We start from the raw sequence: 25837 nt of genomic DNA on the forward strand, positions 1-25837 counted from the left end.
GATATTGTGGCCAGGCGGTACTGCAGAAGAATATAAGTCATTTCTTTCTTAGCGTCTGAGGGTCAAGTTGGTCCCAATTCTCCAGAATACATCTTAGGGGCGTTTTTGCCTTGGGGGGAACATTTCCCATCTGAAAAAAGAACATAGGGATGCCAGCACCCCTAGTCATTTTCCGACGAGCATTAGCCATAGAGCGTCCTCTATAGTCCTAATGCTTATTCCTTTCCAGGGTGCATAACCACCCAGGGACCTCTGGTTATCGGATTAGTTATGCTCACCGATGTAGCAGTCCTGCACCTGTTTTCTCGCCTCTCTTAACCACAAAAAAAGGGGTTCAGGCTGCTGGATTCTAGTGGTCCTTTACCAGCGTGGCCAACATTGCCATTGCACTCAGGGGTGAGTTCCTTTCCAGGGTGCGTAACCACCCATGGACCTCTGCTTATCGGATTAGTTACGCTTCCCGATATAGCAATCCTGCACCTGTTTTCCTGCCTTGACCACAAAGAAAGGGGTCTGGGCTGCTGGATTCTGGTGGTCCCTTACCAGCGTGTCCAATTTTTTTTTTTTTTTTTTGAGACGGAGTCTCGCTCTGCCGCCCAGGCTGGAGTGCAGTGGCCGGATCTCAGCTCACTGCAAGCTCCGCCTCCCGGGTTCACGCCATTCTCCTGCCTCAGCCTCCCGAGTAGGTGGGACTACAGGCGCCGCCACCTCGCCCGGCTAGTTTTTTGTATTTTTAAAGTAGAGACGGGGTTTCACCGTGTCAGCCAGGATGGTCTCGATCTCCTGACCTCGTGATCCGCCCGTCTCGGCCTCCCAAAGTGCTGGGATTACAGGCTTGAGCCACCGCGCCCGGCCAGCGTGTCCAATATTGCCTGTGCACTCAGGGTGACTCCTAGAGCTGAACTGGGCTCCTGAGTATTTCATAACAAACCAACTGCCCCATCAAGATGCATTCCTATAAACAACAGTTCTTATGCAAATTCATTTCAGAGAGGGTGTAGCTAACCTTTTGAGTCAGGATTGAGATAGTCTTTCGATTCTATAAGTGCTTTAAGGCTTGGCTGAATGCAAACAGCTCGCACATTTGAGAAGACCAATTATTAGGCAATTTTTTAACTCTGCTTCCACAGGAGTCTCCATATCAATTACTAAATACCCATTGGGGTTTTTTCTCAATCACCTGGGAGGAACCATCTATCATCCTGTCCTGAAGGGAGCTCCTGCTAGGTCTGGTCGACATTGTATGGTAATTAAGATTTAAATCCTGTTGTTTCGTAGAAGGGGTTCGGGTTTGGGAGATGCACCGGACACAGTCAGCAGGGAGAACATGTGTGTTTTCACGAAGAATTATGTCAAGCTAGGTAATGGATGAGGAAGAAATTTGGGCTTGACTGAAGTAATGGGGGCTGTCCATGAAGCCTTGCAGCAGTACAGCCCAGGTAATTTGCTGAGCCTGATGGGTGTAAGGGTCAGTCTCCAAGTGAAAGCAAAGAGAGGCTGGGACGAGGGGTGCAGGGGAATAGTGAAAAAAGCATCTTTAAGATCAAGAATGGAGTAGTGAGTTGTGGAGGAAGGTATTGAGGACAAAAGAGTACATGGGTTGGGCGCCACAGGGTGGATAGGCAAAATAATTTGGTATAGACAAATTCAAAGTGCCATTATCTGGCCACTTGGAACAACTGTCGAGTTTGTGCTGGGGCCAAGCGGTATTGCAGAAGAAAATAAGATGGTTAGATTTTAGGTCAGGCCAGAGTTGAAGAGGTTTTAAGTTCTTAAGAACACAGGGTAAGGGAGAAGAAGGAGGAATGGAGGGTGGAAGGTTGCCCATAGTGAAGGACGCAAGTTTTAAGGGAAGGGTAGAGACGCGGAAAAGGGGGTGGGGAGCAGCCCTGGGCTGCAACGTGGGTGAGCAGCCAAAGCAGGCGTCCCCGCAATTCACTTGCCACCAACGGAATGTGGGTGAATGATCAAGGCAGGCGTCCCCGTGGAGATCAGACACCAATGGAACATGGGTGAATAATCAGAGAGGCGTCCCGCAATGATTTAACACCAAGGGAAGGCTGCCTTCCCGAGTCCGTGACCAGCGCCGGAGTTTTGGGTCCACGGATAAAACATGTCTCCTTTGTCTCTACCAGAAAATGAAAGGAATTGAAATTAACAGGAGAGAGAGATTGAAGGGTGGCACCAAGATTGAAAGGAGAAAGAGGTTGAGGGATAGTGAGAGAGGTTGGAGAAAAGTAAAAAGAGGCCGCTTACCCGATTTAAAATTGGTGAGATGTTCCTTGGGCTGGTTGGTCTCAGGACCCGAGGTCGTAGGTGGATCTCTTCATGGAGTGAGGATGAGGACAGCAGACTGGTCTCCTGAAGGAGTCCGGCTGACCCGGGTCTTCGGCACCAAATGTTTCACACGTCCGTGTGAAGAGATCACCAAACAGGCTTTGTGTGAGCAACATGGCTGTTTATTTCACCTGGGTGCAAGCGGGCTGAGTCCGAAAAAGGAGTCAGCAAAGGGTGGTGGGATTATCATTGGTTCTTATAGGTTTTGGGGGCAGGGGGTGGATCGTACAAAGTACATTCTCAAGGGTGGGGAGAATTATAAAGAACCCTCTTAAGGGTAGGGGAGATTACAAAGTACATTGATCAGTTAGGGTGGAGCAGAAACAAATCACAATGGTGGAATGTCATCAGTTAAGGCTATTTTCACTTCTGTGGATCTTCAGTTGCTTCAGGCCATCTGGATGTATACGTGCAGGTCACTGGGGATATGATGGATTAGCTTGGGCTCAGAGGCCTGACAGATATAATCTAATACACTATAGATAAGTCAAAATGGGATACTAAAAAATGTTCACATAATTCACAGAAGGCAGAAAAAGGAAAATAGTAGAATAAAAAGCAGAGAGAACAAATAGAAAACAAATAATAAAATGGCAAACTTAAACCCTAATATAGATAAATACTATGGTAGGCTGAACAATGGCTCCCCAAAAGATGTTCATGTCCTAATCCCTGGGACCGGGGAATGTTACCTTATATAGCAAAAGAGACTTTGCAAATGTCAAGAATCTTGAAACGGGGAGATTATCTTGGATTGTCTGGGTAGGTCCAATGTAATCACAAGGGTCCTTATATGAGAGATGTGAGAGAAGTCACAGACAAAAAAAAAGACAATGTGATAACGGAATCAGAGGGCCAGAGAAAGATATTTGAAGATGCTATGCTTCTGGCTTTGAAGTTGGAGGAAAGGGGCTACAAACCAAGATATATAGGTAGCCTCTACAAGCTGAAAAGACAAGGAAATAAATTCTCCCTTAGAGCCTCCAGAAGGAGCTAGCCCTGCCAAATCTTGACCTTAATCCAGTGAAACTGATTTCAGACTTCTGGCCTTGAGAACTATAAGATAATATGTTTGTGTTGTTTTAAGCCACTAAGTTTGTAGTAATTTGTTACAGCAGCAATAGGAAACTAACATAATTACATTCAATGGAAATTGTCTAAACATACAAATTAAAAGACAGAGACTGGCTTTAAATAGCAATTTTAAAAACCTCAACTATATGTTGTGTACAGGAACCTCATTTCAAATATAATGATATAGGCTGAGTGTAGTGGCTTATGCTTGTAATCCCAGTGCTTTGGGAGGCTGAGGTGGGAGGATTGCTTGAGGCCAGGAGTTTGAGACCACCCTGGAAAACATAGTGAGACCCTGTCCCCAAAAATCCTCAAACATAGTGATATATATGAATTAAGCATAAAAGGATAAACAATAAGAGCTTATGAACCAATAAGAGTAAGCTGGAGTAGCTATGTTAATATTAGACAAAGAAGACTCCAGAGCAAAGAAAATAAGTTGAGACAAAGAGAAACATTAAATAACAATAACAGGGTTAATTCACCAAGGAGACATATACCAGTTCTAAGTGTGTTTACACTAAACAACACAGCTTTGCAAGATAATGAAGCAAAAACTATCAGAGCCGAAGGGAGATGCAGACAAATTCATACTTACATTTGGGTGTGTCTCACCCCTATGTCATATCAATAGAAAGATAACAGGAAAATCTGGCCAGTTGTGGTGGCTCTTGGCTCACTCCTATAATCCCAGCACTTTGGGAAGCCAAGGCTGACAAATCACTTGAAGTCAGTAGTTTTGAGACCAGCCTGGCCAACATGGCAAAACCCTGTCTCTACTAAAAACACAAAAATTAGCTGGGTGTGGTGGTGCACACCTATAATCTGAGCTACTTGGGAGGCTGAAAGAGGAGAATCGCTTGGACAGCAGAGGCGGAGGTTGCAGTGAGCTGAGACTGGGCCACTGCACTACAGCCTGGGCAACAGAGCAAGACTCTGTCTCAAAAAAAAAAAAAAAAAAGGAAAGATAACAGGAAAATTTCTCAACACTTAGAAATGATCAATACATTACTAAATATTCCTCTAATGAAAGATGAAGTCACAGGGAAATTTGAAAATATATTGAACTGAATGAAAATAAAAATATAACTTATTAGCTGGGCACAGTGGCTCATACCTGTAATCCCAGCACTTTGGGAGGCTGAGGGAGGCAGATCACCTGAGGTCAGGAGTTCAAGACCAGCCTGGTCAACATGGTGAAACCCCGTCTCTACTGAAAATTTAAAAATTAGCCAAGTGTGGTGGTGCGCGCCTGTAATCCCAGTTACAGGGAGGCCCATGCAAGCCCTGTTTTAACATCCTTTTGGTAGTAGACTGTTGTTCTGTCCCATACATTCAGGTCTGTGAGCCAGTGTGGAATCCATCATGGTTTGGTGTGGCCCGCCTGGGACTGTAATATTGGCATAGTTTGTGTGTGTGTGTGTGACATACATGTTTTGTCATGTTCATTCCTTTCTCCGAATCCTATCATTGTGTTCTTACAGCTGTGTAATATGAGTGGTGCAGTTTTGGATATGTGTGAGGGGGATTTTCAGGGTAAGCTGGCCCTGGCCTCGCCCCTCCACCCTGATAGCTAGCCAGGCCAGCTGCCCAATCCTCCCCTCTGCTCCTCCTCTCTGCATGTGGCTCAGACCATCTACATGGCTGCTTCGTTCTCCAGCCTTCCTCAGCCTTCCCCAGCCTTCCCCAGCCTCAGCAAGGATCAGTTGATCCATGAGCTTGTTTGGCTTTGGGGGATCCCTGGCCTTTTTGTTCTCTTCATTAGGAGGAGCTGGGGGAGAACCCAGTCAGCCCCTTTTCCCCACCTTTTCTTTTGCTAGAATCGTGTCTGTATATCCACAAGTACCCAGTGTTTAGCTTCCATTTATAAGTGAGAACTTGCAGTATTTGGTTTTCTGTTCCTGCATTAATTTGCTTAGGATAATGGCCTCCAGCTGCATCCATGTCGCTGCAAAAGACATGATTTTGTTCTTTTTTGTGCTGTGCAGTACTCCATGGTGTATATGTACTGCATTTTCTTTATCCAGACCACCATTGATGGGCACCTTAGCTAGATTCTATGTCTTTACTATTGTGAATATTGCAAGCACGTGTCCTTTTGGTAGAAAGATTTATTTTATTTTGGACATATACCCAGTAATGGGATTGAAACTCTATATTCAATGACATGACATCGGTAGCTTGATATTGGCCATGGTAGGAAAATTTACATCATGGAAATCAGCAAACCAGGCTCCACACACACCCCTGACAGCCAATAGTTAAACATTTACCATCTCATCACTGGACATATAGGAAAACTTCAAGTTTTTGGAAATATGCACTTCTAAATAACCCACAGGTCACCAAGGCAGGCAGATCACTTGAGGCCAGGAGTTTGAGACCAGCCTGCACAAAATGGCAAAACTCCATCTCTACAAAAGTTAAAAATATATATATATAGCCCGGTGTGGTGGCATGTCTGTAGTCCTGGCTACTAGGGAGGCTCAGATGGGAGGATCATGTGAGCATGGGAGGTCGAGGCTGCAGTGAGCTGTGATTGTGCCACTGCACTCCAGCCTGGGTGACAGTGAGAGTCTGTCTCAATAAATAAATACATACGGATCTAAATAAATAAATAATCAACCCACAGGTCGAAGAATAAATCACAAAGGAAATTAGAAAATAGTTTGAACTTGCCAGGCGCGGTGGCTCATGCCTGTAATCCCAGCACTTTGGGAGGCCAAGGCGGGCGGATCACGAGGTCAGGAGATCGAGACCATCCTGGCAAACACGGTGAAGCCCCGTCTCTACTAAAAATACAAAAAAATTAGCCAGGTGTGGTGGTGGGCGCCTGTAGTCCCAGCTTCTCAGGAGGCTGAGGCAGGAGAATGGCGTGAACCTGGGAGGCGGTGGAGCTTGCAGTGAGTGGAGATTGCGCCACTGCACTCCAGCCTGGGCGATAGAGCGAGACTCTGTCTCAAAGAAAAAAAAAAAAAAGAAAATAGTTTGAACTTAATCGTAATGATGGCAAAACAAATCAAAATGTGTGGGATTAGCTAAATTATTTTCTAGAGAAAAGTTTATAGCTATAAATGCTTATATTGGAAAATAAGAGATGTCTAAAATCAATGATCTAAGATTCTACCTTAAGAAGCTAGAACAAGAAAATCCAATTAAACCCAAAATAAGTAAAAGGAAATAAATAATAGCCCAGAATAGAAATCAATGAAATAGAAAACAGACAAAAATAGAGACAATCAATGAGACCAACAGCTGTTTCTTTCAGAAGATCAATGAAACAGATAAATCTGATCAGGAAAAAAAGAAGTCACATTACCAATATCACAAATGAGAGAGAGGACATCACTGAAAATATTATAAATATTAAAAAGATAATAAGGAGAAGTTATTAACAACTTAATGCCAACAAATTTAACAACCTAAATGAAATGTATGAATACCTTGACAGACATAAACTAACAAAGCATACTCAGGAAGAAACAATCTGAATAGCCCTGTATCTCCTAAGGAGGTTAAGTGCGTAATAAAAACCTCTCACAAAGAAAACTTCAGGCCCAAAAGGCTTTATTAGTGTATTTTATTAAATAAGGAAGAAATAATTTCAATCATACCACATGTTCAAAAAATAGAGAAAAAGAGAACACGTCCAAACTCATAATTTGAGAATAGTAATCACCCTGGTATCAAACCAGACAAAGTCATCCCAAAGAAAGAAGAGTACATACAAATAACTTTCATAAGCCTAGATACAATACTTCTTTATTTATTTAATTTTATTATTATTATTCTTTTTTAAGAGACAAGGTTTTGTTATGTTGCCCAGGCTGGTCTCAAACTCCTAGCCTCAAGCGATCCTCCCACCTCAGCTTCCCAAATAGCTGGGATTATAGGCATGAGGCACCACACCAGGTTAGACACAATAATTCTTAACAAATAGCCACTCAATTTCAGCAACATATAGAAAAGATAATATATTTAAGCAGGTTGTAAGATCAGTTTCACATTTGAAAATCAATGTAATTTACCACTGGGATAGCTAAAATTAAAATGATTGATAAGATAAATTTATAACAAGGATGTGGAGTAACTGGAACTCTCAAACATTCCTGGTAAGAATGCAAAATGGTGCAACCACTTGAGAAAACTGGTAATTTTTTTCTTTTTTTTTTCATATACTTACATGGCCTTCCAATAAATGGCAATTTTTAAAGGTTATTTTTCTTTTCTCTTTTTTTTTTAAGACAGAGTCTCTCTGTGTTACCCAGGCCAGAGTGCAGTGGCAAAATCATGGCTCACTGCAACTTCTATCTCCAAGGCTCAAGCAGTCCTCTCACCTCAGTCCCTCAAGCGTGGGACTACAGGTGTGCAACACCATACCTGGCTAATTTTTGTTTTAGTAGAGATGAGGTCTCACCATGTTTCTCAGGCCGGTCTTGAACTCCTGAGCTCAAGCAGTGCTCTTACCTCAGCCTCCCAAAGTGCTGGGATCACAGGCGTGAGTCACCTTGCCCAACCTCTTATTTTTATTTATTTATTTTTTTTGAGACAGAGTCTTGCTCTTTCGCCCAGGCTGGAGTGCAGTGGCACAATCTGGGCTCACTGCAAGCTCCGCCTCCTGGGTTCACGCCATTCTCCTGCCTCAGCCTCCCGAGTAGCTGGGACTACAGGCGCCTGCCACCATGCTCGGCTAATTTTTTGTATTTTTAGTAGAGATGGGGTTTCACCATGTTAGCTAGGATGGTCTCGATCTCCTGACCTCCTGATCCACCCACCTGGCCTCCCAAAATGCTGGGATTCCAGGTGTGAGCCACCGCACCTGGCCTCAACCCCTTATTTTTTTTATTGATGTATAGTATTTGTATGTATTTGTGGAGTGATATTTTGTTACATCCATTTAAAATGTGGATTGCTTCAGAAGTCTGTGAGTCATCCTTGTGCAGGGGCCATGCTATTCTCTGTGCTGTTCCAATTTTAGTATATGTGCTACTAAAGTGAGGACAAAATTGCCAAGTTTTGAAATAAGCTTAAACATACATACACATGCCAGCAGTTTCACTCCTAGATCTTAACCTAACTGAAACAAACATATCCTTGCAAAGATCTGTATGCAAATGTTTAAATAAAAAGATTTATTTATTTAAATAACTTAAAATAGGGATCTGTTTGATATTATCATGACTTGGACTAGCAGCACAGTTGTACTGGGGGGTCACAGTGACAAAACTGTTTTGTCAGTTTAGTTTGTACTCTTTAAATTATTCAAAAATATAAACAAGTCTACCAAACAAGTCTGTCCTTCATGAAATATTTAGGGAATATGTTTCTTATGCTTTGCAAAATGTATCTCTTACAATAACCTTTAAATACCCAATGTAAGAAGTTTTATTTTTCGTTAAAATTTAATCTGTTTAGGACCAGGAGCTGCATTATCTATTCTAGACAAATTTCTTGAAGAATCCTCCAAACTGCAGTCTGATTCACAAGAACCCATTTTGACTACACAAACTTGGGATCCAAGTATAAACCAAAAACCATCTAACACATTTATCAAGGAGATACCAACAAAGAAAGGTAACTAGAAATAAAGATTTCCACTTGGAAGAGGGGCATAAGCTAGACAAAAATGAAGACTCTTATGATGAAATGGCAATCCTGACTTGTTTGAAGTTGATAACTAGGCTCTGAAATCCAAACTCAATGGTGTAACTCTCTCAGTAAGCAAGGATTTTTTTTTTTTTTTTTTTTTTGAGACGGGGTCTCGCTGTGTCGCCCAGGCTAGAGTGCAGTGGCCAGATCTCAGCTCACTGCAAGCTCCACCTCCCGGGTTCATGCCATTCTCCTGCCTCAGCCTCCTGAGTAGCTGGGACTACAGGCGCCTGCCACCTTGCCTGGCTAGTTTTTTGTATTTTTTAGTAGAGACGGGGTTTCACTGGGTTAGCCAGGATGGTCTCGATCTCCTGACCTCGTGATCCACCCGTCTCGGCCTCCCAAAGTGCTGGGATTACAGGCTTGAGCCACCGCGCCCGGCCAGCAAGGATTTTATATTTAGCTCACAGAAGTAGCCAACTACAGACCTATGATTTCCTAACAGTTCTTCATTTTTAAAAAACATCTACAAACTGTGTTTCACATTCAAGAAGATCTGAATACTTTTTAAAACCTTTTTATTTAGTTGTTCTTGCATTTGGAACCACAAGTAGATTTACCTTGAGAACCTTTGAGTTCTCCTTTTTGGGGACCATTGCTAGAGAGCAGTCAATAGCTTTCTAGATTATGATCCCTCTCATGTATTAGATAAGAAGACTCTCTGCTACGTGAGTGTATCTGAATTTCTTTTTTTGTTTTTTTTTTGAGATGGAGTCTTGCTCTGTTGCCAGGCTGGAGTGCTGTGGCGCGATCTTGGCTCACTGCAACCTCCGACTTCTTGGTTCAAGGGATTCTCCTGCCTCAGCCTCGCAAGTAGCTGGGATTACAGGCACGTGCCACCATGCCCAGATAATCTTTGTATTTTTAGTAGAGATGGGGTTTCACTGTGTTGGCCAGGATGGTCTCGAACTCCTGACCTCATGATCAACCTGCCTCGGCCTCCCAAAGTGCTGGGATTACAGGCATGAGCCACCATGCCTGGAAGAGTGTGTCTGAATTTCTGACACTTTTTCTATTATATCCAATCTTCAATCCTTTTAATGTAATATTTTCAGAAGCATCAAAATGTCAAGATTCATCAGCTTTTCTGCATCCCGGCCTTCATTATGGTGTTTCTCAAACTACCACCATCTTCATGGAGACCATACGTTTCTTGATGAAAGTCAAGGCTGTGCAGGTCAGAATATTTGGAAAAGGGCAAGTAGATGGAAAGATTTTAGCAAACTCCTTATTCTATCCATAATGGTATCTTTCAAGCTTAGATATTTGTGAAACAGAAATCAAATATGCTTTTGAGAGCATACTTTAAGCCCAACGGGAAGAACATCCAAACATGAACCACTCTTTGCACATGGCAGCAGAAGACCTCACTGCAAGTTCTGCTCCTTGTAGAATACCAACAGAGCTAAATCAGACTCTAAGGCATATGTTGCCTGATATCACTTTATTATGGGAATTCATTTTGTGAGTGTTGGGGGTTCACAGGAGCCAAATAATTCCCTTCTTCCCTTCTAGGTTTGATCCAAGTAGAAACATACATAGTACTATATCGGGGAATAAAAATATTAGCTTATTTTTATGGGTAAAACTGGGCTGGAGAACGTAACTGGTCCCACAATTGACTTACCCATGCAGTCACAGGTACAGCAGCTGAAGAACTGAAGTCTCCTCTCAGAGAAGAAGAGCATCCTAGGAGGTCTGCCTATCACATGGGAAGCAAGAAACATATTCATGAGCAAGCAGTAGGAGAGAGCAAGATGCAGGAGCCAAGAGTGTTTGGTTTTGATCCTGCCAAGTGCATGCCCTACTCGAGGGCAGGCAAACTCAAGAAAGGACAAGAATTATCAACTGGGTGGGATTGAGCCACATTAAGCAGGAGCCTTTAACAGATTAACCCTCCCCAAAATAGAAACAGACTCTCTTCTTCCACAGCTAAATAAGTCATTAGCACCCCCGGGTCAGAGACCCAGAAGGCAGGTAGAAAAAATAGCTGCGTTCCCTCTAGTATTCTCCTAAAAAGGTGTAAGTGTAATGTAGAATTTTCTACATTATAGACTGAGATGGGAACAGTGGGAGATAAAAAGAAGGATTTACCTTCGACTTAAGAAGTATATCTAACTTTGTTAAATTTGTAGGTCTTACAAAGTGTAAAAAGCAAAGATTTGGCCAGGCATGGTGGCTCACCCCCATAATTCCAGCACTTTTGAGATGCCAAGGCAGGAGGATTGCTTGAGGCCAGGAGGCTGCAGTAAGCAGCTCTGGGTGACAGAGCAAGACCCTGTCTCTAAAAAAAAAAAAAATTGATCCAAAGTACAAAACTGGTAAACATAACTAATGTTTGGAGGTAGATCCAAAACACACATTTATGTTTCTAAGATTTCAAGTTTAGATTGTTAGAAAGGCAGTTTTACCTCACTTAAGTTTCCTTACAATGTCAACTGCCTGAAAATATTACCTCCTTTGTAAATGGGGTGGTTGATGATGTGCCTTTGTCTGCTGCATAATACATACAGTCTAACACTCACCTAGTATGATGACTAGCAAGACCAGAGTTATACAGTATTGCAGGTTATTCACTTGGAAATGTCTTCATTTGGTGACTAGGTGAATAGCTGGTAATGAAACTATGAAGTGCAGAATGTTTGTAATTCACCCTTTACCTTTTGAAGTTGAGGATAATTATTTCATTCTGTAATACATTTCTTGTTGTTTATTATTAGAGGCAGAATCCTTCAACCGAAAAAAGACACAATGCAGCCATTTATATGCTCCTTATAATCTGATTTTCCTTGCAGTATGTGCACAGAGTGCTTGCACATGAGCTGTTATGCCCTCAAGGAGGCCCCAGCTGTGAATATTACTTGGTGCTGGCCCAGACACACATTCTTAAGAAGGACTTTGCCAAGGCAGAGGAATACCTTCAACAAGCAGCCCAGATGGACTACCTGGTAATGACTTTTGCTAAAGCCTCTTGAGTCTGGAGAAGGGGCTTTATTTAAAGGTGGTGATGCCTCCCAGTTACTCGGGAGGGTGAGGCAGGAGAATCGCTTGAACCTGGGAGGCGGAGGTTGCAGTGAGTGGACATTGCACCACTGCACTCCAGCCCGGGTGACAGTGCAAGACTCTGTCTCAAAAAAATAAAAATAAAATAATCATGAGTTTTGCAAAGGGCAGAGAAAAGGATATATTTAGCTGATAGTGTTTATTTCAGTTTTTCTATATTTCTTCTGTTTTCTCATGTGAACAGTATCGGGGTTATGCTTGAATGTTTTTCTTAATATTTACTCCACACCCAAAATGGCTTTGAAGACTGCAAGAAAGAAATCTGAGGGCAGACCTAGAAAAATGTCTTCCAGTACAATTAAATGGTTATGTTTCTGAATGCTCTTAGAAAAAGAAAACAGTTGATCTGAAAAAGAAAAGAGAAAGGAAATGGACTTAATCTATCTAAATTTAAATGTTAAACAAAGATCATCAAGGTACTTTTAAATGCTACCTTATCCCATGTACTCTTTGTTTTTCACTTTCCCAGAACCCCAATGTCTGGGGCCTGAAGGGCCATCTCTATTTTCTGAATGGAAATCATTCTGAGGCCAAAGCATGCTATGAACGAACCATTAGCTTTGTAGTGGATGCTTCTGAGATGCACTTCATCTTCCTGCGGCTGGGGCTCATCTATCTGGAAGAGAAAGAGGTGAGGGGTAGAGGATGGGGAGTAACCCCATGGTCTGGGACCTGATTGTAATTCAAACATTAATATCCGTCTGTGTGGACTAAAATAGTATTATAATAATGACACTTTTACATCCAAAGGTAAAGTGACTTGCCCAACATCAGACAACCAGTAATTAGTGGAAGCAGCATTCAAACTCAGGCAGGCTGAAACCAGAGTTTGTGATTTTAACCGTTATGCTACTAAACAGTTCTTAAGAACTCAGTAAATGTTATGTTAGCTAAAATTGTATTCTCAGTAGTCGAAACATCCTTAGCTTGACTTACCTAACAGAAGGTATCATGGGCTTCAAAAGGACTTATCTCCAAACTTTCTCCTTAACACAAAGGGTTCTATTTAATCTAGCTGAAGCTAACCCCATTCCATAGGGCACTCTGACCTGACCATGGAAGCAGCCCCTCCCCATATTTTGGGAAATATTCCGAGTTCTTTGAAAAAAAAAAACAAACAAACCTTTCTTTTATGGAAAATTTCAATACATACAAAGCAAACAGAATAGTAGAATGAACCACCATGGACCCATCATCTCACTATAACAGTTAACATTCTGCCAAAGGCCTTTTGACTCCCCTGCTTTTGTTTTGACTTTATTGTATTTTTCCTGTCAGAACACCCAGTTGTCCTTTTATTTAATATTAAACAGCAACAGCAACAAGAAATTACAATGCTGTATGACGTAGTGGAAAGCTCACATAGGCTTGACAGAAATCCCTATCCCACTGTAGTGAAGTATATAAGGAAAAGTTCTCTTTCTGTTGTCGTTGAAAGCTGCATCTTCAGAGCACTGCTGACTTAGGCAGACCCTGGGCAAGCAGGTCTTAGGCTGTTTGCTGAGGCTCAGCTATAGATGCATCTCATGTTGGAGATACAGGACAAGAAATTGTCCCTTCAGGGATATGTCCTTTGAAAGTTTGTCTTTTGAGTTTTTCTAAAATTCTAAGATCCTTTACAACAAAGGGAATAGATTTCCAGAATGATGAGGCTATATCAAGTACACCTTTTAGTCCAGAGATTGTATGTTTGTCATGCCACCACATGATGTTGCATTTAAGTGAAAGAGGGTAATCCATGAAGTCGAGGTGGAATTCAGATAATCATGATGGTTTCCCCCGCTTTCAGTGTAACTCCTTGCCTCAACTCTTACAGAGACTATAAATGTCTTTGGAACTACTTCCAAGTGAAAGTCTGCCCTTTCATGTGATCTATCCATCTCCTCTCACCAATCTTCTTGCAGTAACTCCCTTAAGGTAGATGTAAAAGTACAATTAAAGGTCTTACTTAACTTAGATTGTTCTGGAGAGCAACTTCAGAGATCCTGTGATCATCCCAGCAATACAGGGTTTGAAGCTTCTGGAACAGTAGCTTAGTGGTGCTTTCTTTCTACAGTATGAAAAGGCAAAGAAAACCTACATGCAAGCCTGTAAGAGATCACCTTCATGCCTTACCTGGCTAGGACTGGGAATCGCCTGCTATCGGGTAAGAGGATGAAGGCTTGAGACTAGGGCTGTGCATACAGCTTGGCCTTCCAAGCCTCCTGGAAGTTTGTAATGACGTTGGAATAGCCATCAGGGCTGTCTGCTGTAATGAAAAGTTGTTCTTCACAGGTGTTCAGTGAACTGAAGGTCACTTAACTCTAACTAGAAAAATAAAAGATCTTTTAAAAAAAATCCCAGAAAAACCTGAACCAAGAAGCTATATAATAAAAAAAATTCATGTTATTTGGTATAGACACTCTTTTGTGATATTATCTGTAAGAAAAAGGTGATATGGGAGATGAAGAATCTATTCAAGTCAATTAAAGAAATTGATTGACACTAAGCACTGTGACCCTTCATTATGGAGGAGGAGTTGCTGTAGCTTCTGGTAGAAGCTTTTGCTCTGCTTCTCCTAAAAACTCTTTACTTAACCTTCTCTCATTTCCTCCAGTCTTCAAAGAGGCAAACATCGTCTTGTTCCTGCCTAATTTCTTCAGGTATATTATTGATTCCATGCCTCTCCTTTTCTTTGAATACCTTACTCACTTATTTATTTATTTATTTGAGAGGGAGTCTCGCTCTGTCTCCCAGGCTAGAGTGCAGTGGTGCAATGGTGTCGCCTCAGCTCACTGCAATCTCTGCCTCCTGGGTTCAAGTGATCCTCCTGCCTCAGCCTCCTGAGTAGCTGGGATTACAGGTGCCCACCACCATGCCAGGCTAATTTTTGTATTTTTAGTAGAGATGGGGTTTCACCATATTGGCCAGGCTGGTTTTGAACTCCTGACCTCAAGTGATCCACCTGCCTTAGCCTCCCAAAGTGCAGGGATTACAGGCATGAGCCACCTCACTTAGCCCCTCATTGCTATTTTTCAACCATAAAGATAATATGTGTTCATTATAGAAACTTTAGAAGAAGCCAGGAGCAGTGGCTCACACCTGTAATTCCAGCACTTTGGGAGGCTGAGGCAGAAGGATCTCTTGAACCTAGGAGTTTGAGAGAAACCAACCTGGGCAACAGAGCAAGACCCCATCTCTACTAAAACATTAAAAATTAACCAGGCATGGTGGCATGTGCCTGTAGTCCCAGATACTTGGGAGGCTGAGTTGGGAGGATTGCTTGGTGGGAACACAGAAGTTAGAGGCTGCAGTGAGCCATGATCGTGCCACTGCACTCCAGCCTGAGTGACAGAGCAAAACCTCATCTCTAAAAGTAAATAGACAGATACAAAATATGAAGAAAACATATACAGATACAAAATATGAAGCAAATAGATACAAAATATGAAGAAAACATTAAAGTATCCATAACTCCACAAGTTGGTGATAACTACTGTTAACATTGAATGCATTTTTCTCCCGTCTTTTTTTCATATATATGAAAGCAATTTTAATGTATAAAATGTAAATATTTACTCCTTTGTAACCTTTTTTTCTACTTAACAGTATAGTATTGGTATCTTCTTACAGCTCTGTCACCCAGGCTGGAATGCAGTGGCGCCATCTCGACTCACTGCAACCTCCGCCTTCTGGGTTCAAGTGATTCTTCTGCCTCAGCCTCCTGAATAGCTGGGATTACAGGTGTGTGCCACCACACCCAGCTGATTTTTGTGTTTTTAGTAGAGACGGGGTCTCACCATGTTGGCTAGGCTGGTCTCAAACTCCTAACCTCAGGTGATCCTCCCACCTCAGCCTCCCAAAGTGCTGGGATTACAGGCATGAGCCACCGCACCCGGCCTGTGTTTTGTTTTTCACACATCTGTCAGTGAGCTCTTTGAGGGCAGATACTGTATTTTATTTATTTACTTGAGACAGGGTCTTGCTCTGTCACCCAGGCTGGTGTACAGTGGCTTAATCTCAGCTCATTGCAATCCCTGCCTCCAGGGCTTGGTTGATCCTCCTGCCTCAGCCTCCTGAGTACCTGGGACTACAGGATTTTATTTTTTTATTCCCAGCATCTAGCATACTGCCTGACACAGAGCAAATCCTTGGCAAATGTAGGTTGATTAAATAGTAAATCAATGTCTTAGAGACTTCAAAGTGTGGACGTGGGTGAAAGGCCATTCTTCATCTTGTCTTCAGCCTAGAAACCCATTATTTAATTATTTTAAAGCAGAAAAAGTGGGCTGGGCACAGTGGCTCACACCTGTAATCCCAACACTTTGGGAGGCCAAGGTGGGCAGATCACTTGAGGCCAGGGGTTTAAGACCATCTGGCCAACATGGTGAAACACCATCCGTACTAAAAATACAAAAATTAGCCGGCTGTGGTGGCAGGCACCTGTAATTCTAGCTACTCAGGAGGCTCAGGGAGGAGAATCCGTTAAACCTGAGAGGCAGAAGTTGCAGTGAGCCAAAATCACGCCATTGCACTCCAGCCTGGGCAGCACAGCGAGACTCTGTCAAAGAGGAGAGGTGAGATGAGGCAGGGCGGGGCAGGGTGAGGCGAGGCAGAAAAGAGAAAAGAAAAGAAAAAAGAACAAAGAAAAGAGAGGGGAATGGTGGGGAGGGGAGGGGAGAGAGAGGAGAGGAAAGGAAAGAGAGGAGAGGGGAGGAAAGAAAAAAGAAAAGAGAAAAGAAAAAAAAAAAGAAAAGAAAAGAAAAGAGAAGAGCTACTTCATTGGAGAAGGGAGAACCTTTTGGAATGTTTTACAAAGCAACAAAGCAAACTCACAGTTAGGAAGCAGCAACAATTTCCATGTGCCCAGAGCTCAGACTGCACCCTAGAGTCTCTGAATACTGCACTGATTGGTCGGGATTGGGCTGTTAATAACTGATATTAGGGGAAAGAAAGCTTTCTGGACAATACTATTTCAACAGGCAAATCAGACTTTTACCTCAGGAAAAGGATGCACAATGTAAATTTAAAAAGCTATAAATGTATCTGAGAGCCCACAGTATGTGGATAAATCACTGAATGATGCACACATGAGAGTTGAGTTCCTGTGAATTTCCAACCTTGCACCTGAAGCTCCATGGTTTATAGATGTCCTGATGGGACCGCTGTAGAGGGAAGGATGAAAGGGGTATAAGTTAAGAGCTTACTAGGCAGGGTTCCAGAATCCCCAACCTGGCTTTTTAATCAGAGCTCTTCTACTTTTATTGGTTCGTATATTGAACCACCACATAAGATTTCATTTGCAGAAAAGAGTTCTGATGCTAAAAATATTAAAAAGTTGAAAACCATTGTTATAGGTCGTGTACACCAGTATTATTGGGACATAGTGGTTTCAGCTAAGCTAACTCACATGTCTCATTTTTCTGCCAAGCTGGAGGAGCTCACAGAGGCTGAGGATGCTCTCTCTGAAGCCAATGCACTGAACAACTACAATGCTGAAGTATGGGCATATCTGGCTCTGGTCTGCCTGAAAGTGAGTGTTTATTATCCTTACACAATGCCCTTTTAGAGCACAGAGGTGAGGGGTCAAGTAAGCAAGGGGCAGCAGATGGCTATTAATGCATGGTAGCTGAAATCTGATAAGCTCTAGGTGTAATGATTATGCTGATGACAAAGGAAGGGCCAAGTCTGAGCAGGATCTACTTGAAACATGCTTAAAAATAATATATTTAGGTGTGTTTCTCTGGAAAGGAAGTTCTAAAAATAGGAGCAATCTTGTATCACAACATAAACTAGGTCAAAGATTGATGAAGGAGATGTTCTACTAGTGTTTCTGAATCATTTCTTCCCATTGAAATGCTGGCTGAGGGTGCTTGTCCTTGATTTAGAGGGGATATTGGGTGGAGGGTAATGTGGGAGTTCATGGTAGGTGCTTTACCTATTAAAAGTAACTCTCCCATAGTTAGACTTAAATAACTTGCATATCAGTCTAAGACCACATTGGGAATAATGAGAGCAGCCCTCAGTTTTCCACTGGCCAATATGACACCAAATTGATGGGGAGTATTATTATAAGTGAAATGAACAAAACAAAAATTACTAGATTTTCTGTTTAGTGTAAATATTCCAAATATCAATATTTTAAAAATACCTGAGGTCTGGCCGGGTGTAGTGGCTCACACTTGTAACCCCAGCAATTTGGGAGGCTGAGGCAGGTGGATCACTTGAGCTCAGGGTTTGAGACCAACCTGGGGAACATGGCAAAACCCTGCCTCTACAAAAAATTAGCCAGGGATGGTGTGGAGAGCTTGTGGTCCCAGCTACTTTCAAGGGTTGGGGTGGGATGATCGCTTGAGCCTGGGAGGCAGAAGTTGCAGGGTGCTGAGATTGTGCCACTACACTCCAACCTGGGTGACAGAGTGAGACCTCATCTCAAATAAATAAATAAATAAATAAATAAATAAATAAATAAAAGAAAATAAAAAGAGTTCTTACCCCAGCTCTCCCCTAACTAGCTCTAGGATCTGAGGCAAGTCACCTTACTTTATTGGGCCTCAATTTTCTCATCTTTAAACTAAAAGGGCCAGTATGGAATACCATAATATGCTTCTCTTAGAACTTGATAAGTCAAATAGGAAAAAAATAGAATATATATATACACAGATGTATAACCCATTCAACAGGTTTGAGTTCAAACACCAATATAGAACTCTTCACTTAACAATGAGAGGACACATATTCTTTTCAAGTTCAAATGAGTTATTTATAAAAGTTGACCACATGCAAAACCAGAAAGAGGAGTTCAACAAATACATACAGATCACATGGCAGTGAAATGATAAATCAACAACTAAAAGAAAGCCCAAAAGACTCATATACTTGGGCTGGGCGCGGTGGCTCAAGCCTGTAATCCCAGCACTTTGGGAGGCCGAGACGGGTGGATCACGAGGTCAGGAGACCGAGACCATCCTGGCTAACATGGTGAAACCCCCCCATCTCTACTAAAAATACAAAAAAAATTAGCCGGGCGAGGTGGCGGGCACCTGTAATCCCAGCTACTGGGGAGGCTGAGGCAGGAGAATGGCATGAACCCAGGAGGCGGAGCTTGCAGTGAGCTGAGATCCGGCCATTGCACTCCAGCCTGGGCGACAGAGCGAGACTCCGTCTCAAAAAAAAAAAAAAAAAGGACTCATATACCTTTGGAAACTGAAAACATGCTTGTAATTAATAAGTCAATGAAGAAACCTTGTGACACTTCAAATATGAAGTCTTCTGTGCTAGGCAGAAGTCTAAAGATGGCCCCCTCCCGTAAGATTAATCTATTAAACACTAATGTAGGTACTGCTGTGAAATGATTTTGCAGATGTAAGTAAAATACCAAATCAGTTGACCTTAAAATACAGATATTATCTGGGTGGACCTGACCCAGTCAGGTAAATCTTCTAAAAGCAGAGTTTTCTCTGGTGATGGGGGCAGAAAGGAAGTCAGATTTGAAACATAAGAATCATTCAGTATAGCATCCCTGGCTTGAATATGGAGAAGGACCACATGTCAAGGAATGTGGGTGGCATCCAGAAGCTAACAGCAGCCCCTGCTGAGAGCCAGCAGGGAAATAGGGACCTTATAGGAACCTACAAGCACAAAGAACTGAATTCTACTAACAACCTGAATAAGCTTGGGAGTACAGTCTTCTCCAGAGCCTGCAGATGAGAACCCAGCACAGATGACACCTTCATTTTGGCCTTGTGAGACCCTAAGCAAAGAACTAGTTGAATAATGTCAGGCTTCTGATCTATGGAAAATGTGATATGATAAATGGGTGTTATACACAGCAGTAGAAAATTAGGCCTTGTAGTAGATTTTTATAATAATGGTCCCCATTTAATTATGCTGTCATGTCCACATCTTTTGCAATGTTATATTGCCACTCACTCCCGTCAAGAGACGGAGTCTCTCATTTCTCCACCCCCTTGAATCTAAGCTAAACTTGTGATTTTCCCTGACCAGTAGAATATGATGGAAGTGACATTGTGTGAATTATCGGAGGTTAGGCTTTTAGAAGCCTTCAGCTACCACTCTTGCTCTCTTGAAACTGTGGGACCACTGTGCTGTGAAGAAGCCCAGTTTAGCCTATAGAAGGCTATAGGAGTCCACATGGAAGAGAACTGAATCACTCCAGCCAACAGCCAACATTAACTGCTATTTGAGTAAGGTTTTCTTGGATCCTTAAGTCCTAGCCAAATTGTCATATGACCTCAGCTGCATGAGTGATCTCCGGGAAAACCAGCAAAACAGTCCAAATTACCTGTAGAATTTTGAGAAATAACATATTGTATTTTAAGCCATTAAGTTTTGGATTGGTTTATTATACTTCAGTAAGTAACTGAAATGAGGCTGAATAAAAGCAAAGCCAATATATATTAGAATTATGGGATAAAATTAAAGCAATAAATAGAGGATAATTTATAGCATTAAATACATATGTTAGAACAAAGATTGAAAATCAATGAATTAATTATTTAAATAAATAAAGTAGTAAAGGGAAAGTAAGGAAACCCAAAGAAATAATTGAGAAAATGATAAGGAGTAGAAATAAATGAAAATTTCAACAAAGACATAATAGGATTAACAAAATTATGAGCTGTTTTTTGCAGAGACTAGTGAACAGACAAACCTCTTGCATGACTAAGAATTTTGTTTAAAATGGGAAGACACAAATAATATTAGCAGCAAAATGGAAACTAAATTAAAATCATTGGCTATTCTTATTCTATTAATTATTAAAAAAACTAAATCATTGGCTAAAGTTAATACCCATTCATGACTTTTTATAAAAACAAACTAGCTTTTTTAAAATCTGAAACTACATGTCCCAAAATCTAAACTATTATATGAAATGGTGAAAAGTTAGAAGCATTCCTTTTGACGTCAGGAACAAGATAAGGAAAATGTTATTGTCACTTCTACTCGAAACTATAGTGGAGGTTCCATTAAGGCAATAACACACATACATACACACATAAAAGAAATTGAAGGTAAAAGGATTAGGTAGGAACCCAAGAAAATCTACAAGCAAACCGAAATATGTAATAAAAGAGTTCAGTACTGAAATGGTAGATAATAAACTAACAATGATGGTTACTACACAGGGCAGTCATTGGGGAACAGGGTGTATAAGGAGACAGGTGGAAGCAAAACTCAATGTATGCTTTATTATATCCTTTTGACTTTTGAATAATATAAATGTAGTCAATGAAGATTAACACAAAGAAGTGGATGGACAAAGCTGCTGGATAAAAGATCAATATAAAAATCAATGTCGGCTGGGCGCGGTAGCTCAAGCCTGTAATCCCAGCACTTTGGGAGGCCAAGACAGGCGGATCACGAGGTCAGGAGATCGAGACCATCCTGGCTAACCCGGTGAAACCCCGTCTCTACTAAAAAATACAAAAAACTAGCCGGGCGAGGTGGTGGGTGCCTGTAGTCCCAGCTACTTGGGAGGCTGAGGCAGGAGAATGGCATAAGCCCGGGAGGCGGAGCTTGCAGTGAGCGAGATCCGGCCACTGCACTCCAGCCTGGGCGACAGAGCGAGACTCCGTCTCAAAAAAAAAAAAAAGAAAGAAAGAAAGAAGGAAAAAGAAGAAAATATACACGAATCTCTTCTTTAGTGCCAAAAGAAGCACAGGAAGGATAAACCAGAGATTAATGAGAGTAGATTCTACAGGACATGAGTGGGCATGGGTAGAGGAGGGAGGAAATGAGGGGAATGACACTGTGATTGTCCCTATTTGTAGAGTTCTGACTTTTGGGACCATGCTAATATTTCATGTATTTTTTAAAAAAGAAAATCAGCAAGAAATGGGGAGACCACATAATTACGTACAAACAAAACCAAATAAAATTGTATTTCAAGTGAATAACGTAATTACACTGACAATGCAGAAAAATAATTAACTCGTGGTACTTTTGAAAACATTCTTTGCAATGTAGACTAATACATACTATGTATCAGGCTAAAGAGAAAAAAAAACCTTTATACACATTTAAAGTATAGTTTTAGGCTTCATTTTTGCAGAGGCATGAGTTAGCAGTTCTGAAATTACTAGGTATTCTATGATTTAACAAATAATTATGTTGTGGATAATGGGAGTCACATTTTTCACTGTGCTTCAAAGGAAGTTACAAATGTGGAAACAAGAAGGATAGAATAACCTTGTAGTGGTGAATTAGAATGGGAGATACTGATAAGAGCTCCTTGTTTGATAGATTAAATAGATACAGGTATAAATAGGTAGAAATATATGTGTATTTATAGAAATATATTCATATGTATCTAAATACCTATGTCTCAAAAATAAATAGTGGTGGCAGGGGCCATAAGCACATCTAATGCTCAGGTCTTGGTTTCTAAATCCATTTAAGAAATAGGGCATTTGTCCACTTTAGAAGGAAAGGGTTTGTCGGGGAACCAGAGGCTTCTTGAAAGATGGCCAAAAATTCCAGAACTAGTGCCCGGAAAGTGAAAGATGAGTCTGAGATGTCTTGTTGAGTCAGAAAATAAAAAATGTTGAAAGAAAGACTGGCACATATCAAAATGGCATAGGGAAAAAATAAAAGAAACAGGAACTAGCTTAAAGTGGGGACTCCCCCTGGCTAAAACAAGGATAATTTGAGCATCCAAATATATAATTGTAGAAAAGGATTACAAATAAGAATCTATGAGCCCACTGTGATATAATTAAACAAATAAGTGGTGAGAGAAAGGAAAGCTTACGGTCAAAGGCCAACTGCTAAATGTATGAAGAATGATGGAATTGGAAAATCGCAATTTGGAAACCATCACAATAGATTCAGTGGACAGTCATCAGTGTATGCTAAAATTATGGTTGAAAAGTTCAAGGAGTAAGAGAATATTTCATAGTCTCAAAGTATCTCCTCACAAAATACTTACTAATTACAAAGGGGACAATAGTAACATTAAAGTAGAAAAACCTGGCAGATAGCAATGTAATAAAGTTAACATCACAAGTATTGAGATAAGTATCTTGTGCTTCCTCATATGGTGCACTGAGAACACAGCATTTTTATGGTATTCCTGTTAAATGTTCATAACCTGATATGATTATGAGGGAACATCAGACAAACATGAATTGAGGAATAGTTTACAAAATAGCGCTCTATATTTTTAAAACAAAAATGCCAATATCATGAAACACAAAGACTCAAGAACTATTCCAGATTAAAAGAAACTGGAGACATAAATAATGAATACAATGCGTGATCTTGGATTTTATTTTCTTATAAAGGACATTATTGGGTTGGGCGTAGTAGCTCATGCCTGTATTCCTGGCACTTTGGGAGGCCAGTTGAGCCCTGGAATTTAAGAACAGCCTGGGCGACATAGTGAGACCTTATCTCTACAAAACATTAAAAAAACTAGCTGGGCATGATGGCACCATGTAGTCCCAGCTACTTGGGAAGCTGAGGTGGGAGGAGGATTGCTTGAGCCCAGGAGGTCGAGGCAGCAGTGAGCTATGTTCACACCACTGCACTCCAGTCTGGGCGATACAGCAAGATCCTGTCTCAAAGAAGTGAATGAGTGAATGAAGAAATGAATGAATGATATTATTGGAACAATTGGAAAAATCTTGATAAGGTCTGTAGATTAGATAATAGTATTCTATCTATACTAACTTCCTGATTGTGATAATGGTACTGTGGTTATATAGGAGAATATCCTTGATTTTAGAAAACACACCCTAAAGTACTAAAATTAAATTATATCTCTAATTTACTTGCAAATGTTCAGGAAAAGTTAGGTGTGTGTTTATATAGATATACACACACATATATACTTTAACTTTTCTATATATTTTTAACTTTTCTATATTTTTCTAACTTTTATACACACACACATACAGTAATCACTCCTTGTACCCCAGGGATATGTTCCAAGACCCCCCCAGTGGATACTTATAACAAAGGATAGTACTGAATCCTATATATACTATGCATGAATTTATTTTCAAAAATAATTATTAAATTTTTTTTCTAATAGCCCACAGGTGCTACTAAATATTCACAATTTATTTTTCCTTCTTCACAATTTCATGGATAAAAGATAAGTTCATACCACAGATCTCAGCAACCTTAGCACACAATTTTTTTTCTTTCCTGATTAAGTCAAGAGCTTTCACCTTTTCATGAAAAGGAAGTACTTTATGGCTTCTCTTTGGCATATCCAAATTGCCAGCATCACTACTTTTGTGCTTTGAGTCCGTTATTAAGTAAAATAAGGGTGGCTTGAATACAAGCACTGTGAGATCGTGACAGCTGAACTGATAACGGAGAGAGTTATGAAGTGACTAACTGGCAGGTAGCGTCTACGTGGGGATATACTGGACAAAGGGATGACTCATGTCCTGGGAGGGATGGCACAAGATTTCATCACGCTCCTCATAACAGCAGTGTGCATTTTAAAACCTATGAGTTGTTTATTTCTGGAATTTTCTATGTAATATTTTCAGATCTTGGTGGGCTGAGGTTGACCTTGGGTGAGTGAAGGTGTGGAAAGCAAAACCTCAGATAAGGGGGACTACTGTATACATATATTTTGTATATGTATACATATATTTTGTATATGTATACAGTACATGTATTCCTTCCTGAGAGAAGGAAGAGAGAACTGTTTTTGTAACTTTTATTTAATCTGAAATTGTCAGAAAAAATTTTAAATACCCCTTAAAATAATGCAGATTGACAACACACTACACACCCACTAGAATAGCTTAAATCAAAAAGATAAGCCAGGCATGGTGGCTCATGCCTGTAATCCCAGCACTTTGGGAGGCCAAGGCAGGCAAATTGCTTGAGCCCAGGGGTTTGAGACCAGTTTGGACAGCATGGTGAAACCCCATCTGATATGATTTGGCTGTGTCCCTACCCGAATCTCATCTTGAATTGTAACCCCCACAATTCCCACTTGTTGTGGAAGGAACCAGGTGGGAGGTGATTGAATTATGGGGGTGGCTCTTTTCTGCACTGCTCTCCTGGAGTGAATGAGTCTCACAAGATTGATGGTTTTAAAAACGGGAGTTTCCCTACACAAGCTTCTTTTTGCCTGCTGCCATCCACGTAAGACGTGACTTGCTCCTCTTTGCCTTCCACCATGATTGTGAGGCCTCCCCAGCCACTTGGAATTGTGAGTCCAGTTAAACCTCTTTCCTTTGTAAATTGCCCAGTCTCTGGTATGTTTTTATCAGCAGCATGAAAACTGACTAATACAGTAAATAAAAAATTAAAAAAATTAAAAAAATACAAAGATTAGCCAGGTGTGGTGGCGGGTGACTGTAGTCCCAGGTGCTTGGGAGGCTGAGATGAGAGAATCACCTGATCCTGGAAGGTTGAGGCTGCAGTGAGCCCCTGTGATGGCACCACTGCACTCCAGCCTGGGTGACAGAATGAGATCTTGTCTCAAAAAAAAAAAGATAGACAATGCCAAGTAGTAACAAGGATGTGATAAACTGGAATCCTCATACATTACTGATAGGGTTGTAAATTGGTACAACACTTTGGTAAACAGTCTGTCAGATTCTAAAAAAGTTACATATATTTACCATATGTCCCAGCAATTCTACTTCTCTATATCTAGCTAAGAGAAACAAACACATATGTCCACACAAAAATTTGTATACGAATTTTTATCACAGCATTTAATAATAGCACAAAACTGGGA

General features: G+C 41.1%; 1 protein-coding gene and 1 non-coding gene across 14 annotated transcripts in view; one reads left to right on the plus strand and one right to left on the minus strand.

Moving 5' to 3' along the window:
* Positions 1-25837, plus strand: part of CFAP70 (cilia and flagella associated protein 70) — a 115990-nt gene that overhangs the window by 82930 nt on the left and 7223 nt on the right. For 12 of the 13 annotated variants that reach the window (XM_065520892.1, XM_065520891.1, XM_065520895.1 and 9 more), the window contains 6 exons: positions 8827-8985; positions 10116-10237; positions 11856-12008; positions 12593-12754; positions 14180-14269; positions 17534-17635. In XM_065520892.1, coding sequence (XP_065376964.1) covers positions 8827-8985; positions 10116-10237; positions 11856-12008; positions 12593-12754; positions 14180-14269; positions 17534-17635 — 788 coding nt within the window. The remainder of the gene's footprint in view (positions 1-8826; positions 8986-10115; positions 10238-11855; positions 12009-12592; positions 12755-14179; positions 14270-17533; positions 17636-25837) is intronic. The other variant, XR_012417810.1, reaches the window with a different exon arrangement.
* Positions 8310-8413, minus strand: LOC123566946 (U6 spliceosomal RNA). Its single transcript, XR_006689664.1, has one exon. It is a non-coding gene; the product is annotated as a U6 spliceosomal RNA (small nuclear RNA).

Source organism: Macaca fascicularis, chromosome 9 (genome assembly GCF_037993035.2).
Source record: "Macaca fascicularis isolate 582-1 chromosome 9, T2T-MFA8v1.1".
Taxonomy (NCBI): Eukaryota; Metazoa; Chordata; class Mammalia; order Primates; family Cercopithecidae; genus Macaca; species Macaca fascicularis.